The following is a 17500-nucleotide window of genomic DNA, read 5'->3' as shown; positions in this document are numbered from 1 at the left end:
TGGTGATGGTGAGTAACTAAAGCATTCCTTTTTGCCTCTGGAAGCGTGTGTGTGTGTGTGTGTGTGTGTGTGTGTGTGTGTGTGTGTGTGTGTGTAGATATACGTACACCCAAAACGCACATAAATAACGAACACAAGTGCACGAAAGCAGTAACATATAGGTACACACGTATGTATATATGTATGTATGTATGTATGTATGTACGAATGTGTGTATGCATGTATCTGTGTTCACAGTTAAATTATTGTACATACACCCTGTAAAAATTTAACCAACGTAAATTTCTTTCGCTCTCAGATGTGGGGAAGTCTTTTACACGCCGCGTCCCTCACTACCTGGGAACGATTCGCTAATTAAGCATTTACCTGAAGAGAGAACCGTCAAAGGCGCAGTTCCTCCATATTCGTAATTCGCGCTGCATCTCGGGCGTATCTGAGAGAGAGAGAGAGAGAGAGAGAGAGAGAGAGAGAGAGAGAGAGAGAGAGAGAGAGAGAGAGAGAGAGAGAGAGAGAGTTTTCGTGAGCAAGGATGGCGTCTGATGTTCGCTGTGCTTCACTTTCAAGTATTTATTTAGTTTGGGTTCGTGTGGCTGGTAATGAGCATCGATTATTGGTCATTAGTAACCATGCTAATGAAGGTGTGTATTGAGCTAACGAGGCGTCACCTAAGTCCCGTCCAGGTGACCCGTCCCTCCTTCAGGTAGTGACTGGCACACGCACACACACACACACACACACACACACACACACACACACACGAAGAAACCGCAAAGGGAAGATCACACCCACATTTCCATGTCCCCCCGCTTCCTGTCGCCCCCCGTGCAACCCCGTGAGGACCAGCCGGACAGAGAGGGGTAGTGCACACCCGCGCTGACCCCCAAAGTACGCCGTGGATCCGATAGGTGGCAGCATCGTCTGGGGGTTCCGTAAGCTCCCCCTCTACCTGCGTCTCGGCCCTCCCACCTCCCCCCGCCTTCTCTCACCTCCTCGTCACCCTCGTGCTGTGTTCCTTCCTCCTCGCTCACACTCCTCCCCAAGCCTCGTGTCTCCTATTCTACATAATCCACGTTAATTGTGGAACAAAGCCCGTTTTCCTTGTCAACACTCCTTCCTGGCTGGGCTGCGAGGGCCGCGTGCACCATTTTCCGGCGAGGCACACTCCCGCGCCCCGCAAGTAACTCCCAGAAGCCAAAAGCCCGATATCCTATTTGGTGTGGAGGTCTTGAAGGCTCGTATCCAAGGGGCGGAGCTAAGCCGACGGGCGGGCAGCGGCAGGCGGCCCGGGTAGTGTGTGGTGCTGGTGGGACTCCGGTTGCCGCGTCCCGCTCGGTCAGTTCTTGTTGAAAGCGCGAGGTGTGTGGACGCGCTCTCGTTTCTCTCCCGCCCTCGTGTAGACTTGCCCCTTCGGTGGAACTTGTGTTTTGGTTTAAACTTGCACCAGTGTGACCTGTGTCTGGATCCTTCAGGCGCCACGGCTGCCACCGGCTTGCGGATCAGTGGTGTCTGTTTCCTGTGTGGTGCCGCTGTGACAAATCCACACATCCTCGAGAAAGGATTATACGAGAAATAAACAGAGCAAAGGGAGGGATTTCGATGAGTGCTCGCTGCCTCCCGCTGGGGAAATGACATCCAGGAAAACTATCGCGGCTATGACGATGCGGGTGTTAAGTGTCTTCCTGACGGTGGCCGTGCTGGGGGCCGAACAGAGAGTGAAGGCTCACCCACAGGACCTGCGACTGGTGAATAACGGGTACGAGGGGCTTGTGGTGTCCATCAGTGACAGTGTGTCCCAAGAGCACTGCAACCACGTCATCCACGGCCTGAAGGTAGGTCAGCTCAGTTCGGTTCCCTTTACACTAACTCTCCCTCCCAAACTCATAAATTAAAGCCGCCTCTCCCTGAAAAATAACGAGGAAACTAACTCTCTTTTAAAATACTGGGAAAATGTCAAGCACTCTCCTTCATTTTCTCAGTGAATAACGCTGTCTAATTCAATATTTCCACGCATTTCTACATGACACTTTCAAAACAGACACCCACACATACACAAACACACACACACACACACATACACATACACACTAAGGGGACACAGAGCAGCGCATACAGTTTTCCTCACCCTGGCTTCTGGTGTAAATTTCAATATCACGGGCAGTTTCCCTAGAGACGAACACGACGCCTGGTCTTGTCCTCCCTGGAGAGAGAGAGAGAGAGAGAGAGAGAGAGAGAGAGAGAGAGAGAGAGAGAGAGAGAGAGAGAGAGAGAGATTGATATCAGGTTTCCGTATTGGTGGTTTCCTCACTTTACAAGGGAGTGTCAAGTCTTACCGAGTCTCCAGGAGAGGTGTGGGTCTGTCAGCCTCTTAGCCACCTCCTTGAGAGACGCTGCTGACTGAGACACGATGCACTCTTTCCTCCATCGCGCCGGCAGTCCTATTTTGTTTCCAGACTCTTTTTACACGTTTCCCTTCCTCTTCTTTTTTTCCCACCACCAATCTGTTTTTTTTAATACTTTTCCCTCTTTTATTGTCAGTCGCGTCACTCTTCAATTCCCCACCCATCTGTTTTTTAGCATGTTTTCCCCACTCTTTTTTTCTCCCTTGTCAGTCATGTCACTTTCGAAAGCCGGGATGTCCTTATGTCCCGTCACACTCCGCTTACCTCCCCACCTCCCCTCTCGGCCCCGTCACGTCAGGTTTCCCTCGCGCACTTAACTGGGCGTGTGTGTCTGGATCACTCGGGGCGGTAATGTGATGGAGTGTTCGCTGCACTTCATTCGATCAAGGGAGTAACGAGTTTGGTGTGTTGTGTCTCCCTTTCCTGAGTGCCGCGGCTTTTATGCGCATCTGTCGCTTCTGTGTACTGCTCTTGAACTTAAAACAAAATCAATAGGACAGAGATCAGGTAGTTATTTTAGCACATGTGACTTACGCGAGCCTCTCTCGAGTACGTGAAGTTTTATACGCGACTATCGCCATTCATACTGCCTCCTAAAGCCAAAAATATGCTATTAGATGATAGAAAAGTGGCTGTCATTTCAATTTGTGTCAACTTAAGCTAATTTCTCTTCACCGCCATGTTTTACGAGTATCTGTCACGGCTGTCTACTTTCCTAAAACGCGGAAATCAGTGACCGGTGGCAGGAAACACATTGACAGTTAATAAATAGTAACATGAGCATCTGTCATTACTGTGCTGGTCATTAACCTTAAAGAAATCAATGCGGGTAACAGAAAATGTGCTGTGAGCTCAGTAAAGTAAGAGCAAATTCTACCACGTATGAAAATCCTTATGAATTCACGCCCCGGAAAATAATACCACATGGATGTCGTTTATAATTCACGTGAAGCTGAAAACCGTGTGTCTTTCCCGCAGAACAGAGCATCGTAAAACTGTAATCTTCAAATAGTTTTCCCCTCACGAACCAACCATTAGACTTAGTGAGGCCGAAGAGAAATGCAAGCAAGGGGAAGGGGTCTTGGCCTCGCTGTGGGACATACGAGGGGTAAAGCTTGCGGGAATGCGGATGAATGCACTTATTACCTCGCGGCGCCGGGTGAAGGGGCACGCACTGGTTCTGCTCCCGTTTCTACCAGCCACTGACATCCCCACGTCGCCGCAGAGACAAGGGAGAAAGGAAAGCTAGGGGAAAGAGGGGAAAGGTCAAGTTAGTGAAGGGAAAATGCTGTCTACCTTAGCCTCGTTGGTGAATGTAAAGCCGCTCATCCTGCCACGATTCTAGCAGCCCGGCGAACACTGGCACAGGGAACACGTTGGCAACAAGATTAGGGGTTTGTTGTACTGGAAAACTTAACTTAGGTATCTATCTGTCTGTCCACCTGTCTACTGTCAATTTATTTACCTGACTGTTTATCTATGTAAGGCAAAACAAAACAAAAATATAAAGTACACACACACACACACACACACACACACACACACACACACACACACACACACACACACACACACACACGTTTTCCCTACGGATGCCTTTATTGTTTTTTTTACGTCCAAACGCAACTGAGGCGTAAAACTTTGCACGCGTCGTAAATAAAAGATATTGAGTCTGTATATAAGACTGGGTACGAGACAGAGAGAGCAAAAAAAAAAGAGAAAAGAAATAATAAATCAAGAACACCAATAAAAATACATACAAACTGAAAAAAAAAGTAAAAAGGAAGAAAATAAATAATGCTACTGTAATTTTGCGTTAGTTATGTCTCCTACTCCTGCCCTTCTTCCTCCTTGTCTTCCTCGTGCATCTCTTTCGTTCTTGGATCTAATTAAACAAGCCTCTTCCTCGCGTGCTTGAGGAGTGAAGAGTCTTGTTCCTGTAGGCGAAGAGGATAAGCGTAATTGTCACCTCTTGAAAGTGTTCCCTGATTCCACCTCATCGATCTTCTGTTTGTCTTTCTTATCACTGTCTTCTTGCCTCCCTCCTCCGTGTGTGTGTATGTTTGTGTGTGTGTCTGTGTGTACTTTGCTGTTCTTTTCTCTCTCTTTTATCTTTCTTTGCTGATTCTGTTTCTTCATCTGCTTTATTCTCTGTACGTTTGGTTTGGTTTGTGTGTGTGTGTGTGTGTGTGTGTGTGTGTGTGTGTGTGTGTGTGTGTGTGTGTGTGTGTGTGTGTTATTGGTATTGCTTTTATTATTACATCTTTTTGCATGAGTTGGTAGTTCTCTCTCTCTCTCTCTCTCTCTCTCTCTCTCTCTCTCTCTCTCTCTCTCTCTCTCTCTCTCTCTCTCTCTCTCTCTCTCTCTCTCTCTCTGTGTGTGTGTGTGTGTGTGTCCATTTCTCTTCCTCCCTTCCGCCATTATTATTGTATGTGTGTGTGTGTGTGTGCTCGTGTGTGCTGTATCCTTTCACTTTAATGTTACATGCGTTCTGTTCTTTTATCACTTGTATTTTACTGCAATTGATTCACCTGGAGAGCAATACCTGCATATCAGTAATTGGTATCGTTAGTGCTATCATATCTGTCACTGTCTGCTTGTCTTTACCTCTGCCTGCCTGCCAGTCTGTCTGTCGCTTCACCTCCAGGCATCTCTCGTCCTCACATTCTCTCTCTCCCTCCAGGCTTCCTCCGTCTCGCTCTCTCGCTTTTCCTTCCCGTATATTAATTTTCACGCCTCGTTTAAGGTCGCGTGCACATAAGGATAACACGGTAATTTCACTCTAATCGCTGTTTTCACTGCTTAGTTCTCTGCTTGTTTGTCTCGACTAGAATGCGGAGTGGCTGTCTGGCGAGAATCATGTGTATGTGTGTGTGTATGTGTGTGTGTGTGTGTGTGTGTGTGTGTGTGTGTGTGTGGGAGTAAGTGACAAGACGAACCGTTGCTAAGGGTTACGTATGAATAAGAAAAATGTTTGTGTGTGTGTGTGTGTGTGTGAGCAAAACAACTGGTATAGATTACGTATGAATTCCAGAAAAAAAAAAAAAAAAGTTTGCGTTATGCTTTATGTTCTGCTGTAAATTAGAATATTCCATTTGATCTCCCCACATACTGGCGCGCGATCTGTTCAGACACCCATAACATTCTGCCATACGTGAGATCCCATATGGCGATTATTCTTCCGAGCGTGACTTCAAAACCTTCCTTTCCTAGAACAGTGATTTCAGGAAAGGCTCAAAACTGCAACGCATTTTATTCACTCTTAAGTACGTACACGAGAGAGAGAGAGAGAGAGAGAGAGAGAGAGAGAGAGAGAGAGAGAGAGAGAGAGAGAGAGAGAGAGAGAGAGAGAGAGAGACAAAAACACAAACTTGGATGCAATAAAGAAACAAAAGATAAAAAAAAAAACAGAGAGAGAGAGAGAGAGAGAGAGAGAGAGAGAGAGAGAGAGAGAGAGAGAGAGAGAGAGAGAGAGAGAGAGAGAGAAGAGACTCTATAAACACAGCACGAGAACCACCCCTTGTGTCCTCTCTGTAACCCGGGACATTAGCATTAATACAAAGGGGTCGGAGACGAGGGCCAGCATGCCGAAGCAAATTTAGGTAACACGTAATGGAAATCAGTCACTACTCTGTCCTGGGAGCCTAAAAAAGCACCATTCGACATGTATACAAGAGAGAGAGAGAGAGAGAGAGAGAGAGAGAGAGAGAGAGAGAGAGAGAGAGAGAGAGAGAGAGAGAGAGAGGGACAACTTCCTGCGATTATATCAAAACACGGTGAGATTATGAAAGGCAAATGGAGGAATTAGCAAGAATAATAAAAGTAAGAGGAAAGGATTAAAACACAAAGAAAGAGAGGAAGAGAGAAAGAGGTCAATGCTACGAAATGGAAGGACACGGAGAGAGAGAGAGAGAGAGAGAGAGAGAGAGAGAGAGAGAGAGAGAGAGAGAGATACATTGCACGTCTCTCATTATCATACAAAGGAGAAGCAATCCTCTCTTTTGTATTTACTTGGGATTTCACTTCGAGCCTCGGTGTAGCATTGCGGGGGGACCTTTGGAGGGAGGCAGAGTACACCAGCGTGCAGAGAAGACTGGGGTGCTGCTTACACGGACCATAAGAGCTGCTAGGGAAAGGCTGCAGCTAAAAATATCTACCGCGTTGAAATAAAATACAAGGGAACATTGGGGAAAAATCATGTTATTCAAAGATCAAGATTAGAAACCTTAATTTTAATCTGTTAATTTCCAGACACCGACAGTTTATTTCTCAGTAAATTATGACGCTTTTTCTATTCGTGGCCTGTACAATGAAAGGATCAGCAATAAGACTAATGAAATGAATTAACGTACACTTAACCAAACTTAATCTGGCCGTCGGATGAAAATCTTAATGGTATTTCAATATCATCCGAGGCTGCAGCTAAAAAAATGATACAAGGGGATATTAAAGGATCGTGCCACTCAAAGATCAAGATTAAAACCAGCATTGCTATTAGAAACACCCAGTAATTGGTTTTGCTGGAGAGAGCGGACTGATAGAAAAAATTGTTACGTGTTCACTAGTCATTATATTTTTCTTTCCCGTAGTAAAATATTTAAACATCCCTTTCTGATTGTTACGCCCCGAAAAAAAAAAAAAGAATTGCACTTTCCGTCCTTTAACTGGTGTCCCGTTAAAAAGAAGGAATTATACGTTTTGTATCCGAAAACATATCGGGTGATTATTTTTGCTCATTAGAGTCTACATACGCGAACGTCTTGCAGTAACAACGAAGAAGCACTTAATTACCCTGTTAATACCCGTGTCCCTTTACGTAATTAGGGATTAAGCGGGGAAAAAAAGAGCATCGTTCTCATTGTTTTATTTTCGTGCTTAAAGGGGAAGCTGTAAGTAACGTGTCAGTGTGTGTGTGTGTGTGTGTGTGTGTGTGTGTGTGTGTGTGTGTGTGTGTGTGTGTGTGTGTGTGTGTGTGTGTGTGTGGAGACAGGAAACAGGTACAATAAACTTGGCCACCAGGTAAAGACAGGTAGCTCAGGTGTACTCGATACCTTTCCCTTCCATCCTCCTCCTCCTCCTCCTCCTCCTCCTCTTGCTCCGAATTCCCAGGGCAGGTGAGCGAGAAACCTGATCCTAATTTTCAGGTATGCAACTACTGCTCCATATGAAGTCATGGGGAGAGTTTCTGCCATGAGAGAGAGAGAGAGAGAGAGAGAGAGAGAGAGAGAGAGAGAGAGAGAGAGAGAGAGAGAGAGAGAGAGAGAGAGAGAGAGAGAGAAATGTGAGGAGTGAGAAAGAGATAAATACACTAAAGAAGAACATGAAGGGTTGGGTCAGCTAGCCAGCCAACCAGAGAGAGAGAGAGAGAGAGAGAGAGAGAGAGAGAGAGAGAGAGAGAGAGAGAGAGAGAGAGAGAAGCAGCGGGAGGCGTCATGATAGCTCGTCGTGTTATCTCCCTGGGCCGGCCTGTTTGCCTGTCTGGTGGTCGGGAGTGGTGAGGTGCAGGGTTCATTATAAGGTTGGCAGGAGAGTGGTCGCCTGCATGTAGCGTCCCCCTGAAACCAATGGAGGGTAAACATCGACCCAGGAGGAGGAGGAGGAGGAGGAAGGGGCTCTAGTTCATGGTGGTGAGGACAAGTTATCGTTCTCCTCTCAAGTTTTCCTCCCTGAAGGCCACTTTTCCTTTCTCCCGTGTTACATATTTTGACGCTCTTCCGTGGCTGCAAATAAATTCTACTCTCTCTCTCTCTCTCTCTCCCTCTCTGGATGCCACCCCCCCCCCACCCCAGTCAATATCACACGCGACGTCTCTAGTTTCTCCTTAAGCTCACACTTGGACGCGTTAAAGTTCCGGAAAGTTATTGAGTTTAAATATGTCTATCTATCGCGGCGTGGGGAGAAGTTAGTCAGAATGCCGGGCGGTGAGGATGGCAGCGAAGAGGAGGAGGAGGAGGAGAGTAGCCAGTATTTTAAAGGTGCAATACAACATATCAGTCGATTCGTGTTGGCCCGAGCACCTCACCTGGCAACCTCACCTGCGAATCTCATCTGGGGACGTCAAGGTGCGCCCCGGGAAAAAAAAAAAAAAATAAATAATCGCGTTTCTCTTTCATGGCTTGCCTAAGAAATAACACTGATTAAAAGATAGGAGGATTACATTAAGAGGTTAAGTTAGTGTGGTTAAGAGAGCAAGAATTATATCTTCGCATTGGTTGTTATAGGATGAATTGTTGCTTCGCCTGACTATAACTTGTTGAACAATACCTGGCCAGCTCACCTGCGGGCCGGCCTTACCTGTTCCCTCCCCCTCCACACCTGTCCTCACCTGACACGCTCCAAGGCCCAGGGGAGGCGAGGGAAGGGAAGGGGTAGGGAAGGTCATGGTTTCTTTACATCAGTTTGTTTATTATTTTGGGAAATGTAGAAACTTACGTGGCTCGAGTTTGTTGTGGTCGTTACGTTGTAATTCTCTCTCTCTCTCTCTCTCTCTCTCTCTCTCTCTCTCTCTCTCTCTCTCTCTCTCTCTCTCTCTCTCTCTCTCTCTCTCTCTCTCTCAGTATTCGGTTTCTTAATGCTAGATTTTTCCCATGCGCCCCCTCCCTCCTTTCGTATACACACACACACACACACACACACACACACACACACACACACACACACACACACACACACACACACACACACACACACACACACACCTAAGGCCCACGTGCCTGTGCATATCGATTCTGAGCACCACAGTGGGAGGAGGAGGCGGGAAAATGGACACTGGGAACTGGGAACTTTGCAGGCGAGATTCTGAACATAAATTCAGTAGGCGAGGCGCAAGACGGAGTGTGCAGATCCCCCGGAGTGTGAAGGAGAAGGCCAGGGGGGTCACGAGAGGAGTCCTTAGGTATCCCTGCGGACTCCTACAAGGGGACCGAAGGAGGGAAGGAGGAGGGAGCTAAGGAGCGTGGAGTCGTGAGGGGAAAAGGAAGTGAAGGGAAAGGAAATAGATAAAAAGCGATTTGGAAAGAAAGTGAAAGGAATGGCGATGAAGGAACTAAAAATATTTAAAGAAGAAAAAGCAAAAAGTAGAGAACATGTCAGTCATAGGGAATTATTTATGCGTTTATTTATATTTAAATGATAAACACGCAAACATACACGCACTAAGTGTACAAACTTTTCAAATGCAAACATGAAAGGCCACGAGGAAAGAGTCGGGAAAAAGTGAGGGGCGGGAAAGAAAAATGCATCGTTGCTGAACATATATTCTGGAAACACAAGGAAAGCGACACCGGAAAGATGCGATGGAAAGTGAAAACAGACTAAGAGCAAAGAAAAGAAAAGAAATCCATAAAGGCGCTAACTTTATGAAAACTTAGACGTGGAACAGCAATACAAAGGTAAAGGTAAATTAGGAATGTTAAATTGGACGAAACAAACAGACAATACTTCCTAAAAATGGCGCAAAAATTTACCTTCCTTCTTTTCCTTCTTTCTCCCTTGTCATCTTTCTTTTTTCCTTCCTTTTCTTTTTGCCACTTTCCTACTTTCCTTCCTCTCTCCTTCCAACCACGCAGCGTTTCTCCCTTCCTCCTTTTCTCCTTATCCTCCCTCCTTTCTTTCTTCCTTCCCTCATTGTTATTCAGACTTTCTTCCTCCCTTCCTCACCTCTTTCTTTTTCACATTTTTCCTCCTTCCCTTTTTCCTTCCTTTTTTCTTTCCTTTATTGTCGTCCTTCACCTCCTTCCTTCTTCCTTACCTCCCTACCCTTCTTTCCTTTCTTTCTTCTGACCCTCCTACCTACCTTCCTTCCTTCCTTCCTTGTCTGCCTTCCCTACCCTAACCTGCTTCCTTCCTTGCCTCTCAACTCTCCTCCCTTCCTTCACTACCTTGCTTCCTTACAGCTCCCCTTCTTCCCTCCTGTGCTTCCTTCCTGCATCCCCTCTTGCCTCCGCCGCCCGCCCTCCATCGCCGCTTCGGGCTGTAAGTATTCCGGGGCCTGAAGTTGCATCACAAGGCCTGGGGAAATATTTATGGTGCTCCCCTTTTCCTCGGCTGCTGTGGAGATAGTCAGAGATTTTCAGCAAATTGGGGAGTGGCACGAGGAGGCCACAAATTAGAGTCCTTTTTGGCAACGTCAATTCCAGTCGGAGGGTCCTGGAGGGTGAGAGAGAGAGAGGAAGAGGGAGAGAAAGAGGGAGAGGGGGAGAGAAAGAGAGCACGAACAATAAAATGCTTGCAATGTCCTTTTTCCTCCGTGGGTTTTTCTTATCGTGAACTCGATTTTAGACTTAAGCAAGACACGAGCTGTTTCTTAGTGTTTTATTTCGACTCTCTCTCTCTCTCTCTCTCTGGAGTGTTGCGTGTGTTGCTGACAGAGCTGAATGCACTTTTCGTTCCTTTCATATTTAAGAGCCTGGCAAAGATTCAAATGAACGCTATGAGGCTCAAGACTTTATAAATATTAAATAAGTTACGAAATGAGACGAGGGCGCAAACACACACACACACACACACACACACACACACACACACACACACACACACACACACACACACACACACATCTCGTGGCCAACAGGGGATGAAATAGTCAACTCGTGACGAAAAGATAGGAGGGAGAGAGGGAGAGGGAGGAGGGAAGAGGGATTAGAGAGAGGTAGGGAGGGAAGGAGAGGACGCTGAGAGGATGAGAGGGAAGGAAGGCACGGAGCGAGTGAGTGACGGAGGGAGAGGAGATATGGAAAGGGAGTGTACGGGAGAGGCGTCCGAACGTAGGAGGAGAGGAGAGATAAATGAAGGGAGAGTGAGTGAGTGAGGGAGAGGGAGAGAGAGAGAGCCTCAGCATACCTAACCAGATTACGACCTTCCTGGGCATCGCCTTTTTAACCCTTTCGGGGCGGCCTCTTCCTACGTTGACCTCCGGGGACCTCTAGGCGCGGCGTGAGGGGCGGCCGGGAGGGAGGGGGAAGGGGTGATAGGTGGGCATTAAGGGGGATGAAGGGAGGGTGTCGACGGCCAGGGGGAGGAGCAAGATGAGGCGAGTTGAGTTTCACACGGTCCACGTTAGGGTGAGATTCAAGGTGTGTGTGTGTGTGTGTGTGTGTGTGTGTGTGTGTGTGTGTGTGTGTGTGTGTGTGTGTTTAGTGTTGTTTTTCTCCTGTTAAACAAAAGCACCGACAATAAATGGAAAGTGTTCCTACCTGTGCTTTCTGCTCTCTCTCTCTCTCTTTTTTTTATTTGTGTTTAGCTTTTTGTTGTTGTTTTGTGTTTTTCTTTTATCCCTCCCTCCTTTCTCTCCACCCTCGTTTTACTTTTGCTTTTAATCCAGTTATGTGCAAAGACAGAAATAAAAAAAAAGAAAACGTTTTAATTGAAAACGTAAGCAAGGAAACCGACCTTGTGTTCAGTTATCCGGCCTGAAGAGAGAGAGAGAGAGAGAGAGAGAGAGAGAGAGAGAGAGAGAGAGAGAGAGAGAGAGAGAGAGAGAGAGAGAGAGAGAGAGAGAGTATCTTTCACTGACTCATCTTTGTTCTCTATGCACCCTTTCATGTAACTCTATTTTTCTTACCTTTTTACCTTCCTGCCCTCACTAATTATCCTTTCTGCTTACCTTCCTTCCCTTAATGTTCCCTGTATTAATTTGAACACTTTTCCACTTCCCTTCCATTAATTACCGAAAAATCACCTTTACGAGTGTACCTGGCTTCGAAGTGTGTGTACCTTGCCTAACCCGACCCAATACCGTCCCTTCCTGTCCGACCTTCGCATCCCTTCACCCACCTCTACCCACGCTGGGTCTTTCTCACCTCACCTGACCCACGCTAACACCTGGAATCTACTTGAATTTTACCATTATAATTCTGTTCTCTATAACTTGCTATGGGTTTGTTAGTTCGTTGTTCTGTTTGTTTATTTGTTATTTTGTATGAACGTGTTTTTTTCTTTGTCTCTCTGGTTGTGTGTTTTTGTCTATAAATGGGTAACTGTGTCTATGTATTCGTCAGTTTGTTTGGTTAGGTCTCTCTCTCTCTCTCTCTCTCTCTCTCTCTCTCTCTCTCTCTCTCTCTCTCTCTCTCTCTTGCACAGACCACCAAAACCATTATCGAGGCTGCCTCTGTCGGTCCCCAGTTGGTCACAATCGGAAATTCCATAATGACGTATTTTCAGCATTCTGCAAACCGAAAATGTTCCTTCTTGCCACTCTAAGATTTTCTCCTTTAGTTCCTTGGAAGACGCGTGTTTTGTGTTTCATGTCCTTCCCTGCGCGGGGAGGGCGATGCTTCTGCTGTTAGTGGTGCGTCTGTGGTGGTGGTGGTGGCGATTGTGTGTTGTGAGAGTATTGCTGCTGGTGACTGTGTTGTATGTATGTATGTATGTTGTATTATAAGTTACAAAGGAATGGAAGGGGAGGGAAGGAGATATTATATATTATCTTATAGAAAACAAATTACAATATTATCCAGGTGTACATATGAAATTCTGGGGTTATCCAACGCCTAAATACAGAGGACTACGTGACTCTCTCTCTCTCTCTCTCTCTCTCTCTCTCTCTCTCTCTCTCTCTCTCTCTCTCTCTCTCTCTCTCTCTCTCTCTCTCTCTCTCTTAATCTATCTTTCAAAACACGTAGCATAGGGTTTAATTAGCTCATAAGACAGGGATGTGCCGCGCGGATAAGGTAATAAGGGCCTTCCATACACGGAGCATAAAAGCGAATAAGTAAGATGGAGTCGTAAGCTCCTAGCGCTCTATCCTGAGCCTGACTAAGGTTACGTATTTAAGAGTAAATTCTCAGGTGAGATTGAGTCATTAGGGCGGCAAGTAAGGCGGCGTGAGGCGATCAAGGCAAAGTCAGGTGAAGTAGATGTCGGAAAATATGTTCTTGAAAATCAATTAATGTTGAACTGGAATGAGTAATGGAGGATTTTTGTGATGCGAAATTCCGCGACCCCTTTGCGTTATTTGTGTTATTTATTTCATTTGTGTTATTCATTTCTAGAGTGTACAGGGAGCGGGTAAATTCAGTAATAAGGGTTACTTAGAAAGGGAAAAATTTAATCCCTGGCGAGGGAAAACAGTAAGTACAGGCAAATCCGATGAAGGGAAAAGCTGTTTAGCGAACAGGCGTTTCTGAACAGGAAGATATTTTGTTGCGGAAAATGAAGTGTTGCCAGCGCAGATAGCAAGGAAAATAATGGTGATGATGGTGGTGGTGGTTGTGGTAGTAGTAGTAGTAGTAGTAGTAGTAGTAGTAGTAATAGTTATTACTACTACTACTATTACTACTGATGACAACAACAACAACAATATCAACAATAATAATAATAATAATAATAATAATAATAATAATAATAATAATAATAATAATAACAATAATAATAATCGTGCAATTAATTCACTATATTTTATCACTCATTTAATTTTACCCTTCGACAAAGGGAGACTGTTACAGCAATGACGGGGGCCGTGAATACCCCCACGCTCACACACACAAACACACACACACACACACGTGAAAATGGCGCAGGGAAAGAGACGGGGGAGGGCGAGGCGGCAGGGAGATAAAAAAAAAAAAAATAGTGAGAGAAAGTAAAAAAAAGAGTGAAAATAATTAAACATTCAGGAAAACCGTTTATCTGGTCCGGAGAATGTTTACGATGTTTACTCTTAGCAAATCCCAGTGTTGTACTTTCCTGGTGATTTATACTCGTGATCTCTCTCTCTCTCTCTCTCTCTCTCTCTCTCTCTCTCTCTCTCTCTCTCTCTCTCTCTCTCTCTCTCTCTCTCTCTCTGTTATTCTTGGTATTTAACTTCCGTGATTTTATTTATTTTTTCCTTTCTCTGTAATAAAATCGGCGGTGAATCGTATGTATTTAATGTCTGGCTGCGCGTTTGTGAGATTCTTTTGCTATTCGATGACCTGATGGGTAATTGGCCTGATGAGAGAGAGAGAGAGAGAGAGAGAGAGAGAGAGAGAGAGAGAGAGAGAGAGAGAGAGAGAGAGAGAGAGAGGCTGTGTGTATACGATATGTAAATTTAGTCTCCCTCCCTCCCTTCCTCCTCTCTCACCCTCTGTCTCTCTCTCTCTTTCTCTTTCCCCCTCTCCCTCCCACACGCATACATACATACATATACCCACACACCTACACACAGCAGGCAGCAAGGTACACACATTCATGCGTTAATCAAAATTAGCATTGCCAAAGTAAACAGATATTAATTACTTCGCGTTGAGAACAAACAAAAGACACATTTAATTCCGGAGATGAGTCTCTTTTGATCTCACGATTAGCCAATTACTCCTATTACTCAAACCGGACACCTGAGGAGATTGCAAGGTCGAGGGATACCTGTTGGGAGTACTGCAATGTTGTAGTCGCCGGTACTCTGTGGTTCCTGTGTGTTTTGTTTAGTGTCCCATGTTCTCCGCCGGCCCGCCACCCCAGACTGTTCTATTCCCGGGAGAAAACGGGTTGATGGTTTGAATTTTGTCTTGACACTGTGAGGTTTAAAGTTTTTTTTTTCTTCTTTTTTTATTGTTTGTATTATGAGGTTTTGTTATGAATTTAGTGTTTGAACTTGTGGAGGTACTACTATTACTACTACTACTACTCGTACAACAACAACAACAACAACAACTACTACTACTACTACTACTAGTACTACTACTACTACTACTACTACTACTACAAGATTCCTTACGCTGATTAATTTCAACGTCCGAAATTTACAGGTATAATCAAATAACATTCACGTATGATGACTAATAACATTTTTCAACTCGGAGGTCGTGAAAAATAATGATAATAAAAACAGCACCGCGTCTGAGTCAACAAAATTCAAGGTGAGGGAGACAATTTTATTCATTATTTTTTACTGGGGTATTTATTTTTTCCACCTTAAATCCACCTGTCACACTTCTTGGATATTTAATCAAGAGAACTCACCTGTGATTAAAAGCACAGGTAATGAGCTCATCTTGCGCGGACAGGTGAGGGAGGGAGGAGGTGAAAAAAATAACAAACACGTTGGTGGTGACAGTTTTGGTTACCTGAATTGTTGTCGTGGTGGTGGTGGTGGTGGTGGCGGTGGTGGCGAGGGAGTTGCAATGAATCCACTACTCCTCCAACGAGACATGTGAAATATACAAATTTAATACCAGTGTCCGTGAAGCGTTAAGGCGAGACGCTAATAACGCTAACACGATATGTATTGAAAAGTTAAATTATTGAGATTGTGAAACGTATTGCCTCATTTGGATTCCAATTAAACCAATTACAAAACACCAATGCAAGAGCAAAACGAGCAACAGAAGCAGCAGTAGTGGCGTTCGTAGTAGTAGTAGTAGTAGTAATTATCCAACCAGACATGTATAACACCTTACAATGCTTCTAAAACTAAATAATAGCATTTGAACCTTTATAAAGCAAACCAGAGGCGATCCCGAGTTTGCTTCACGTTTGCGGCTTTAGGATTGGATTATTTCCGTCTCCTGAGAGCTTTTCTGAGGCCCAAGTTATGACCGCGTGGCCCTCCCTCTCTCCCCGCCTCGTTCCCCTCCTCTCGGGACAATGCTGGCGGGAAGAAAGGAGAGTAACACAAATATGCACTAGATAGATGCCGCGGGAACGCATAGATTCGTAGGCGTGGTAAGAAAAAAATGATAACCTTGTTTGTGTGTCGGCGATGCAAATTTTACGTCGACAAATACGAGTAATTGTTTCTTATTTCGTTGGTGTGTAGGATAGTAGAGTTATTTTGCTTTCCTGCCGCCATGTGATTGTTAGAGAAGTGTATTTCCCTCCTAGATAGCGAGAGAGAGAAATATAGAATGGGAGGGAAAGGAGGATAACAAAGGGGAAGAAGGACGGAGTGGAGGAGGAAGAGACGTGCAGATGACAACGAAAAAAAATTCTAGAAGTCTTCTATGAAAAATGATTCTTTGATGATGTTTCTTACTGTAGTGGATAGCGTTCCTTCCTCACCTTAGCTCTCGGCACCCGCTGCGAGGGAGAGATGAGAAAGGAAAGGGAAAGAGAGAGAGAGGAAGGGAAGGAAGGAGGGAACACCACGTCCAAACTTTCCCTCTACCTGTTTTCGTCACCGCCTCTAGCTTGTCCTCTTAAAGTGGGATGTTTGTGTTATAATCGCGCCGCAGTAGTTATCGGAAGAATCATCAATGGTGTCTCTCTCTCTCTCTCTCTCTCTCTCTCTCTCTCTCTCTCTCTCTCTCTCTCTCTCTCTCTCTCTCTCTCTCTCTCTCTCTCTCTCTCTCTCTCTCTCTAATACAGTACAGGTATGGCAGGTGAGAGGGAGGGAGGCAGCGTGTTTTGATATGTAAAGGTGACTAGACTGTTGACATGTTTTGGGTTATCCTTTTGTGATGGAAATGAGCAGAGAGAGGGAGAGGGAAAGAGAGAGAGAGAGAGAGAGGGAGAAGGAGGGACGACAGGATAATAACAAGTATGCTTCTGGTTTGGTATTTGTTCTGGTCTGACGAACATGGCGTCTCATTCGCTGTGGAATTTTTATCCTGCATTTCTGAAAACACCGGAGTGACGCTTTCTCTTTTTTCCTTCTGTTTCTTTCTCTGTTTCCCTCTTTTTTTTTTTAATTTTCTTTTGCCTAATTCGTGTTTTCGGTTATTATCAATGCGTGGTTTTCTTTTTTCTATTTTCACGTTTCATGGCACAGTGAAATCGGATACTTTTCAAAATTTACGGCCGGAATGAATGAACTTAGATCAAAGGCAATCACTGGAACGATAGAAAAATTGCGGACATGAAAGGAAAACATATACATAAATACACATGCATATATATGTATATATATATTACGTACATTAAAATGGTGATTTAATGTAACCTTATTTTTATGCGTATATTTATTATTATCATGATGGTTGAGAGGGTTTTGCGCTGTTGTGAAATTACAAATCTCCAAATAATGAGAGAGAGAGAGAGAGAGAGAGAGAGAGAGAGAGAGAGAGAGAGAGAGAGAGAGAGAGAGAGAGAGAGAGAGAGAAACACAGGTGCGCACAACGGCAACGAATAAACATAACACAAACACGACAAACGACAAGTGTTTTACCTATAGCACCAAAATCCCG

General features: G+C 45.0%; 2 protein-coding genes across 2 annotated transcripts in view; one reads left to right on the top strand and one right to left on the bottom strand.

Annotated features, from left to right (window-relative positions):
• The window catches only part of LOC135091000 (uncharacterized), a 109594-nt gene that overhangs the window by 44713 nt on the left and 47381 nt on the right, over positions 1–17500 (bottom strand). The gene's annotated exons all lie outside the window — the stretch shown is intronic.
• Positions 1335–17500, top strand: part of LOC135090999 (calcium-activated chloride channel regulator 1-like) — a 25679-nt gene continuing 9513 nt past the window's right edge. Inside the window, exon 1 of the mRNA XM_063988278.1 lies at positions 1335–1829. Coding sequence (XP_063844348.1) covers positions 1626–1829 — 204 coding nt within the window. The 5' untranslated portion in view covers positions 1335–1625. The remainder of the gene's footprint in view (positions 1830–17500) is intronic.

The sequence above is a fragment of the Scylla paramamosain genome, chromosome 36 (assembly GCF_035594125.1).
Source record: "Scylla paramamosain isolate STU-SP2022 chromosome 36, ASM3559412v1, whole genome shotgun sequence".
Lineage (NCBI taxonomy): Eukaryota > Metazoa > Arthropoda > Malacostraca > Decapoda > Portunidae > Scylla > Scylla paramamosain.
This window is presented reverse-complemented; position numbering and strand designations above follow the sequence as displayed.